Source organism: Salmo salar, chromosome ssa12, assembly GCF_905237065.1.
Source record: "Salmo salar chromosome ssa12, Ssal_v3.1, whole genome shotgun sequence".
Lineage (NCBI taxonomy): Eukaryota > Metazoa > Chordata > Actinopteri > Salmoniformes > Salmonidae > Salmo > Salmo salar.
The window spans coordinates 46,884,336-46,894,885 of NC_059453.1; the positions used below are offsets into that span (position 1 = coordinate 46,884,336).

Genomic DNA, 10,550 nt, shown 5'->3' on the forward strand with positions numbered 1-10,550 from the left:
AGCTTCTATCTCAAGGTCATCAGACTGCTAAACAGCAGTCACTAACTCAAGAGAGGCTGCTGCCTACAGAGACTCATATCACTGGCCATTTTAATAAATTGATCACTTGTCACTTTAAACAATGCCACTTTAATATTGTTAACATATCTTACATTGCGCATCTTAAATGTATATACTGTACCTTATATTGCACCTTGCCTATGCCGCTCTGCCATCGCTCATCCATATATTTATATGTACATATTCTTATTCCATCCCTTTAGATTTGTGTGTATTAGGTAGTTGTTAGGGAATTGTTAGATTACTTGTTACATATTACTGCACTGTCGGAACTAGAAGCACAAGAATTTCGCTACACTCGCATTAACATCTGCTAACCATGTGTATGTGACCAATACATTTTGTATTTCAGATACAGTCAAGGTGATGGAAGGATTGTTCATCACAGCACATACATTTAGGGTGATGGATGGGGATGTCTATTTTCCTTTCCCTTACCACACAAATGGCTGTCTATATAAAGCCAATACTTATAATCTGATTAGAAAGTGTCTTGTCATGAAGCAAATGCAGGGAGATTTTTTTTTTTTGGGGGGGGGGTCGCTTGGCTTACTAGACATTTCCTGGAGGTTGCCATTTGCGTGACGTAATTGAAAGCAAGGTGCAAGGCAGATAGTGAGAGGACAGAGAAAAAAAAAGTGCACCGTTGGAATTTTGTCTAGATAATTATGAGATCATAGTAAGACATTGTGAAGGGTCATACATGCATAGAAGCCGTACGATGGGTTATACCTGCAGGCTTTAAGTAAAGTGTTACCCAATGGTTCATCAAAAAAACAAGTATTCTTTCCTTTGAATTTTTACCATGGGACATTGATGGAAATTCACATAAACCTAACTAATCTTGAATTATGTGATTCTAGGACTTTCCTGTGAATGCAAATAATTGCCTAACCACAATACAAAATACATTTTCCCTGATAGAATACCTAACAATTCCTGGGGCTGTATTCATAAATCGTCACAAGAGTGCTGATTTAGGATTGGATTTGCCTATTATATCATAATGAATGAGACTACATGGACGGGAGGGACCTGATCCTAGATCAGCACTCCTACGTTGAGGCACATGAATACTGCCGCTGAAATAACGAAGTGTACTCTAATTTTGCCAGTCCTTAGAGTTCACAGAGTGCTCCATATTGTGTGACGTAGCCTATAGGAGATTGGGGCACCCCCAGCTGTCTCTCTCATTGTGATGGTTTTGTGCTGCTATCCCCTCAAAACCACCCCAGTCACGTGACTCTCTTTGTCCTGTCTCCACGTCAGCCTTGCAGGAGAGGAGCAGCAGCCACAAGAGGCAACAGCTGTTGAATAGGGACCAGTGGTCTGCTTCCCATAGAGCTGCTGCACCTTGCAAGTCACTCTATCAAGATGGATGAGAACAAGCCCCATTTTCCGAGCAGACGTGTTTCCTGCTCAGGGATGACGGCTTACTTCCTAAATGAGTCTCCCCCCATGTTTTCTTATCTATCCAGGGTGGGTGGCCTGATTTAATGCTGCATCACACTATCTGGCTTCAAAAACAAACAAACAGCAGAATCAGATCATGAGAGCCATCCTAATATCATGAAAATCTGCATGACACTACAAAGTCTTTCCATCAAAGCGAAGAGTCACATGACAGAAAAATTTGTAGAACATCCTGAGATTTGTTTGCAAGGTGTCAGCAATCTTTTTGGTAACGCTATAGGATCACATTAGGCACACATTTTGTTGTATTAATTAGGGATTAGTATAAGATATGGAAAGAAACTGAATAAGTACAATAAATGGTTAATACCCTATGAAAGTCTACTAAGCTATGTGACTCTGCACTAAAGTGTTAACATTTGTTATAGTTATAAGTTGAGATGTTTTGAAGTGAAAAAAATTATTTGTACCATCAAGAGCAGGGAGACCCTATACTTTAGTAGTATACACTTCCATTCTCTAGCGTAACATTTCTATACAACTTGGTTAGCAGTTCAGAATATGCTGATGCAAATTCCATAGAATACCTTTTAGGTATCCATAGGATTGGGTAAATATAATTTGAATTAACTACCTTTTTAAATCCGAATGGATACCACTTTGGCATCGTAAAAATGTGCATTATTGTAGAGCAGGTACATTCTAAGGCATGTGATAATATACTAAACAAAAAAAAGCACTTATTTTGAATTCAGGTCAAGCATGCAGTTTGTTAGATTAGACCCAATGCTATCACTCCACGGTGCGGGTTTGACTGAACACCGCCCTTACCAAAAATGGATTGAGAATCAGAAGACAAACACATGCAAAAGTAACAAGGTTTAATTCAAATAAAACCATGCACAGGTCACCTTCACCCAGATTCACACCCATTATGAAATAAACAACTAAAGCCATACGTTGCATTCAGTGAGCCCACTGTATGCGATGACCTCTGAGTAAACAGGTCAACCCTAAAGACAAAACAAAAACTCATTCTCCACATAGGAGGCCACAGTAATGTGGTGAACCTGAAAAAAGGTGCAAAGCACAAAAGATGAGCATTTCAAACCCCATGTACTTTAAGAGAAATCAAGAGAACCTTTATTCCCCCCCCCAATCCCATGTACCGTACACGTGCCAAGGCCGATAAATTCACATATTCGGGATCAAAAAGCTGGTTACTCAGTTTGAGACCAACGCTATCCTGAAAAACATCAAAAAACATAATTTTTTTTAAAGGTGGGCGGGGGTAATGTTTATTTATTAGCTTTCTGAAACACACTGGCAAGACTATGCTGTAGATCCCAAGCCACTGCTCCTGACAAGTCCAACTGGGGGAGCAGAATCCTTGCAGCAAAATTGAGAGCCGAACAGTGAACATTTTATCGGCCACATTGCAGTGGGGGCACAGGTCTATTTTTCTTTTGCGGAGCAGCAAGTCATCTTGATTTCCACCCTTGTTATACCTACAGTACAAAGTAAATGCCATCATCCTTGGTTGAAGAACCCAGCACACACATAAGATGGGTACACTCAATAAGATCATTTATGTTATTTTACAATCTGGATGTAGAACACAAAGATAAAAAAAACAAGATGAAGTAATTTGTATCAATGTCTGGTCTGCACAGTGGTGAGCATTGGGTGTCAGGGTAGGGAATGGGTGGAGTCCACCTGTGCAACCATCTCTCTGTCCAACGAGAAGGTCTCGAGAGACAAAGTGGCCATGACTTAGGACAAAAGGGAAGGGGCCTGGCAAAAAGAGCTTACGTGAGAACAGAGGTTTCAAGAGTCTCTGAAAAATAAGAGGGGTACATGTACGCTGTATGTGCGGATTTGTGTGCATGTGAGGAATCGTTGAATCATTGTGTGCATGTATTGAATGTGTATATTTATTTGTGTGTTGGATAGAGGGATAGTGAAGGAGAGTTGGGATAGCAGGGCTAGTCAGGGTCAGGGGACTCAGTTGCTGAATAGCTGGCCTTCGGGTGGCTGGGGGAGCTTCATGTTCTCTTTGCACATCATGAGCCGCCGGAGCTCCTGCAGCACCACACGGATGCTGTACGAGTTCTGCCACTTGGCCAGTGCCGCCACTGCCCGTGTGTCCACCTGAGAATGGGAGGTTACATACATGTGAGACAAAACTTACACACACAGCTAAACTCAGCAAAAAAAGAAACATCCCTTTTTCAGGACCCTGTCTTTCAACGATAATTGGTAAAAATCCAAATAACGTCACAAATCTTCATTGTAAAGGGTTCAAACACTGTTTCCCATGCTTGTTCAATGACCCATAAACAATTAATGAACATGCACCTGTGGAACGGTTGTTAATACACTAACAGCTTACAGACGGTAGACAATTAAGGTCACAGTTCTGAAAACTTAGGACACTAAAGAGGGCTTTCTACTGACTCTGAAAAACACCAAAAGAAAGATGCCCAGGGTCCCTGCTCATCTGCATGAACGTGCCTTAGGCATGCTGCAAGGAGGCATGCAGATGTGGCCAGGGCAATAAATTGCAATGTCCGTACTGTGAGACACCTAAGACAGTGCTACAGGGAGACAGGACAGACAGCTGATTGTCCTCGCAGTGGCAGAACACGTGTAACATCTGCACAGGATCCGTACATCCGAACATCACACCTGCAGGACAGGTACAGGATGGCAACAACTGCCCGAGTTACACCAGGAACGCACAATCCCTCCATCAGTACTCAGACTGTCCTCAATAGGCTGAGAGGTTGGACTGAGGGCTTGTAGGCCTGTTGTAAGGCAGGTCCTCACCAAACATCACCGGCAACAACGTCACCTATGGGCACAAACCCACCGTCGCTGGACCAGACAGGACTGGCAAAACACTTGCTCTTCTCTGACAAGTCGCAGTTGTCTTAACAGGGGTGATGGTCGGATTCACGTTTATCGTCGAACGAATGAGCGTTTAACCGAGGCCTGTACTCTGGAGCGGGATCGATTTGGAGGGTCCGTTACGGTCTGGGGTGGTGCGTCACAGCATCATCGGACTGAGCTTGTTGTCATTGCAGGCAATCTCAACGCTGTGCGTTACAGGGAAGACATCCTCCTCCCTCATGTGGTACCCTTCCTGCAGGCTCATCCTGACATGACCCTCCAGCATGACAATGCTCCCAGCAATACTGCTCATTCTGTGCGCGATTTACTGCAAGACAGGAATGTCAGTGTTCTGCCATGGCCAGTGAAGAGCCCGGATCTCAATCCCATTGAGCAGTTTTGGGACCTGTTGGATCTGAGGATGAGGGCTAGGGCCATTCCCCCCCCAGAAATGTCCGGGAACTTGCAGGTGCCTTGGTGTAGGAGTGGGGTAACATCTCACAGCAAGAACTGGCAAATCTGGTGCAGTCCACGAGGAGGAGATGCACTGCAGTACTTAATGCAGCTGGTGGCCACACCAGATACTGACTTTTTTATTTTGACCCCCACCTTTGTTCAGGGCCACATTATTCAATTTCTGTTAGTCACATGTCTGTGGAACTTCTTCAGTTTATGTCTCCATTGTTGAATCTTGTTATGTTCATACAAATATTTACACATGTTAAGTTTGCTGAAAATAAACACAGTTGACAGTGAGAGGACGGTTCTTTTTTTGCTGAGTTTACATCACTTGGAAAGGACATAGCCTCCGTTTTAGAAAATTGTGTTTCAAAGTTTGGCTCATTTTAAAAAGTGGCTGATTGGTGACTTTAGCTGAAACAAAAGTGCCCTCAATACAAACAATCCCGATTCCTGGACTAAAAACATGTTCAGTTTAAAGTTTGTTTTAGTCCAGGAGTAGGGTAAATCTGGTTCTGGAAAAACAGTCCTGCGTCTGTAGGTAATGAATCAGATGTGCTTCGCTAGCTGTAGGCTGAAGTCTTTCAGGCTACACACTAAAATACAAAGGTTGCTTTTGATTTGAGGTAATTGATCCAATCCAAACAGGAAATGTATGACTTGGGACTTACCACACCATTTGAGTTGTGTACGCCATTCAGGTTGATCTTGGTCACGAATCGGACAAAAGGGGGAGACTCTGGGTATCTGGGTCCACATTCTACCTTTAGACTGTACATCCTGTTCTCGTAGATTGTCTGGAAGAAAGACGCCAGAAAAAAGGCAAGATTTAAGTCTTGAAATAGGTTTCAGCTCAAGATAAAGACTGCATGGTCGTGGGTAACTGTCTTGGTTGTCATCAGCGGTGCTCTATGATAATAAGCTTGTTGTAGGCCTATGTTTGTGCTGCTGCATATCCGTTTGGCCGTCCCAATAGAATTAGAATGTTCCTATTCCATTTCATTTCATTGCTGTCCCACTTACGGTGTGTGGGCTTTGCCTCTACTGGGTGAAAGGTGATTATGCTATGTTTATGCTCACAAGCGACATCAACAAAAACACATCGTACTTCATAAGCTAGCCATTACCCAAGAACTAGCTACATGTGCATGGTTAAGAGCTGGCCTGCTGTGTCGTGTGCATTCATTTAGCTGTGGCGCCAAACTCATTGCCGCCACTTCAAAAATAAAAACAAGTTTATTTTTTGGGAACATAGTATTTCTACCAAACATACTCTCAATAAAGTTGTTATGCACATCCACTTGTCCTTGGTAAATAGATCTGTCTTACAACAAGGTTATTTCGCTCGTTGAACAAAAACACAGTTCCTCTCTTCCAATGCGCTAAATATGTGTATGTGACCAATAAAATTTGATAGGAATTAAGGAAACCAGGCTGGAGTAAGCAAGAATTTCTATGTAGCGTTGTTTGGTGTGTGTTTGAACCCTCCCACCCTGGGAGGCCCTATGGTGTGTGTGTGGCGTTAGCTAGCATTTATTTTTTTCTTACCCTGGGAGGCCCTATGATCATGCCTGTCCAGCGAGTCAGCATTATGTCCTCATCGTCCTCCAGTCCCCAACTCACTGTCCCGTCTCCAACGCCCTTCTGGCCCTCTTCCAGCTCCTCCAGCAGCCGGAAGTTACGGGGTACTTTGACACCTTTTTAAACAGAAAAGGTTGAAAGCAGACATTTTTCAACCACACGTGCCTAGTAGCTACTGCACACAAACAAGGGTGCCATGTTTAATCAACTGGTTCTATTGAATTACGTATATTAAAAAAAAGTCAACTGTGGCACAAGACTGAACATAGTAGTAGTCATTTTAATAAAAATGTCAAAAACTTATGCTTTGGAGATTGAAGCCACTCAAGTCTATAAATTGTTGACCAGTACTCCGTTACATTGTTCCATTCCTTACCATAAGCTTTCAATTTGGCCCTATTGCCTAACATCAGTGTTTTGGCAGGTCTACTGATAAAGCATTCCTTTCATCCAATTTCAGGCACACATTTAAGTATGTATTTCGGTAGTGATGAATTTAAAACCCACAACCCTCAGCTACTCAAATACATTATAGTTGGATCTATGTAATGTTAAAGGTCCAATGCAGACATTATCTCAATATCAAATCAATTCTGGGTAACAATTAAGTACCTTACTGTAAATGTTTTCAATTAAAAATGCAAAAAAAATAATAATAATTTTAAAAAAATTGGTTCTTAGCAAAGGACAACTTCTTAAGCAAGAATTTTGCTAGGACTGTTGGTATGGTCTGAGGAGAAGGTTGCAACTGCAGCCCGCAATTTGGGGCGTTCCTGCATATGGGCATTCCTGCATTAGCAGGAACCCCTCTTTATACCTATATTGGTTCATTTTTAAGCTATGACTCCAGTACACATGCAGGAAGCAGTACAGTAAATGGAGGTAATGCACCATAACATTGGATACCAATCGCCGTTAAACCGCACAGTAGAGAAAGGGGGCGACAACGGTAGCTAGTAAACAACAGTAGTGTCCTTTGCCCCCGCCTGTAGGCACCTTTTTCCCGGCAGTAATTTTAACATCGGCAATGTCAGGTGTTCGGCAGGCTGGAATGAAGGACACGTTGTGCTAGCTTAGCCAGCTAGTCCTAAGGAGTACTCTGGTACAGAGCAGGCGGGAGCGACACTGTGCTAGCTAACTTTCAAGCTAGCTAGCACAGTGTCAACTGGTCAATCTCCAAGAAATTCCTAGTTGATCAAACATTTCAGTAAAACCCAATAATAAATATATTTTTTTATTTCTCTCGTGTTGTTGGCAGTAGGTGCACCCAACTCAGCTGCCTGCGTGCCGGGTAGGCGAAATGTTCACATTTTGAACTATTTGAGGTGTCTGAAGTACAAACTGCCTTCCCGACGGGCCGGAGAGCAAAACAAATGCACCTATTGGCCTACTGCTTGGCCAATCAAATTGCTCAGATTACCATGTCTGAAGTAAACCAACGTAGCAGGCATAAAATAAATCTTCCTTGAGCGCACAGCAACTAATACAGCACAGAGCTGCTGTTTTTATGATTGAGTTCATGTTTATACTCAGTACCGTCAACACTTATGTCATAAAATATGCGTTCTTCCTACTGCCACTCGCATTACAACCAGCACTGCAGCGGCAATGAATGAGTAGGAAATTGTATCGATAGGGCTAGCTTGCATTAAAGGCTTATATATATATATATATATATATATATAAATAAATATTTGACTTTCTGGTCATTGGAGTGAAAACTAGAATTTATTCACGAGGAAGAAACAATGCGGTGGGGCACGAGTTTCGCCATCAGCTTTAAGACGGTGCCCCCTTTTTGGTCAGTGTCAGGAGGACAGGGAGAGCGGAGGGAAGTTGAGGCGGACCCTCAGTCTGCTGCCTCTCCCTCTGAGACTGACCATCTGATGCAGGCACTATCATCCCAGTAAAATCAAAGTAGCAAATGATTTAACATTTATGGTCACTCAGCTGTGCCTCAAGCAATACAACTGATCCATTACCGGTGCGATCATATAGCCTACCTCAAAGAAGAACAATGCTTTGGCAGGACAATTCAAGCAAAGCCAATATGCGATAATGTATAGGGCCTAAACCCCACTGCTACAGTGCTGATTTTCATATGTTAATGTTGCATAGGCTTATGCTTAAAGCTATAGATCTGCTTGCGTTTTGACAAAGTGATTTTGACTCAGAAAAGGTTGGTGAACACTGTCTTACACTAATAGGGCATTAAAGTCATTTTCACAGTATTATACGAACCTCCGTGTGGAAATATAAAATACAGGAAATCACGTTGACGGCACTGGGCCTTTAACTAGCTATCCCTTATTAATCACCTATTCATGCACCTCAATATGACACGTGCAATTGCCTGTAGCTATACATTTCTCAAGTTATGGGTGTGTACCACTGGGGTGTAATCATTAGTCACTAAAACGAGTTTAAATGAGTCAAATTCAGGTAGGCATCTCGGTTTCCGTTTAAGAAACGCTTTGCAACATTATTAGCGTAATGAATAGCCCCTGGTGTGTACCGAGGTTAATGAGTAGTTGACAAAACTAGCTAGGTAAATAACATTAGCTAGCATCAACGTATCCAAAATAGTTCAATACTCAATGCTGATTAAAATGAACATTTCACTCAACTAACCGCTGATAGGATGTTGGATAAATGTATTCTGAAAGATTCCAGCTATATAGTTAGTTAGCTTAGTTATTCTAAACATGTATGCTAGTTAACTAATTATGTTTCTGTCAAACTCGCTTTGCAAATTGTGTCGGTTCAGCTAGTAACGGTTACCCGCTAGTGTCGTTAGCTAGCTAGCTAACGTTAGCTCTGCAGAAACATGACGCTGCAGTTAGCTAAATGCGCAGATGGCTAAACAACCACAATAAATTCACCAAGAGTCAATTATGACGATAACATCGTTTAAGACAGAATCAAGTCATGTTTTAAAAGCACATGAGTTGGGCGAAAGCAGAAATATACCCGAAGAGCCACCTAAACTAACGTCAGTTAGCGCGCAATACAGGCTGAGCTAACACCCACATTATTCTAACATTAATAAACATGTTGTCTGGGGAAATGTGGAGTCTTTGAGATGAATGGCTCACATTGGAAGGTCAAATAGACCACTATTATATTAAACGTAAAACACAAGCTTATCAATTGAATATCACAAATGTGTGAACGGGGAATTACTTTACCTGATCCGGCGGCGGCCGCCATTTTTATCGTTGAATAGCGGGGACGCGCACGTTTAAGTGCGTCAGTGCAAACAAGTGTTCTGGGGTGTAATTCAGTCCGCCGATTCTGTTGCAAAACGTTTCTTAAACGGAACGAAACGTGGCGGGACCTACCTGAATTTGTCCAATAGAAACTCTCGTTGTGCAGCTGTTTGGCGGAATGAATACACCACTGTTTGAGCATTATTTTTGTGTGGAGTCGACTGTCAAAATAAAACTAAATTCACATTACCACTAAAAACGACCATAAATGGCAGATGACATCACAATTGTCTTAAAGCCTGATGACATCACCATGGTCTGAAAGCCAATTTAGTAATGTGGATATTTACATTTACATTTAAGTCATTTAGCAGACGCTCTTATCCAGAGCGACTTACAAATTGGTGCATTCACCTCATGATATCCAGTGGAACAACCACTTTACAATAGTGCATCTAAATCTTTTAGGGGGGGGTTAGAAGGATTACTTTATCCTATCCTATGTATTCCTTAAAGAGGTGGGGTTTCAGGTGTCTCCGGAAGGTGGTGATTGACTCCGCTGTCCTGGCGTCGTGAGGGAGCTTGTTCCACCATTGGGGTGTCAGAGCAGCGAACAGTTTTGACTGGGCTGAGCGGGAACTGTGCTTCCTCAGAGGTAGGGGGGCCAGCAGGCCAGAGGTGGATGAACGCAGTGCCCTTGTTTGGGTGTAGGGCCTGATCAGAGCCTGAAGGTATGGAGGTGCCGTTCCCTTCACAGCTCCGTAGGCAATCACCATGGTCTTGTAGCGGATGCGAGCTTCAACTGGAAGCCAGTGGAGAGAGCGGAGGAGCGGGGTGACGTGAGAGAACTTGGGAAGGTTGAACACCAGACGGGCTGCGGCGTTCTGGATGAGTTGTAGGGGTTTAATGGCACAGGCAGGGAGCCCAGCCAACAGC

The 10,550-nt window shown here is 42.8% G+C and overlaps 1 protein-coding gene across 1 annotated transcript; it reads right to left on the minus strand.

Annotated features, from left to right (window-relative positions):
- Positions 1-2,592: 2,592 nt before the first annotated feature.
- ube2v1 (ubiquitin-conjugating enzyme E2 variant 1) lies at positions 2,593-9,622 on the minus strand. Its single transcript, NM_001205110.1, is given in 4 exon segments — positions 2,593-3,624; positions 5,496-5,621; positions 6,373-6,521; positions 9,594-9,622. Coding segments are annotated over 4 exon segments (444 nt in total). The 5' UTR covers positions 9,616-9,622; the 3' UTR covers positions 2,593-3,477.
- Between the last annotated feature and the right edge of the window lie 928 nt (positions 9,623-10,550).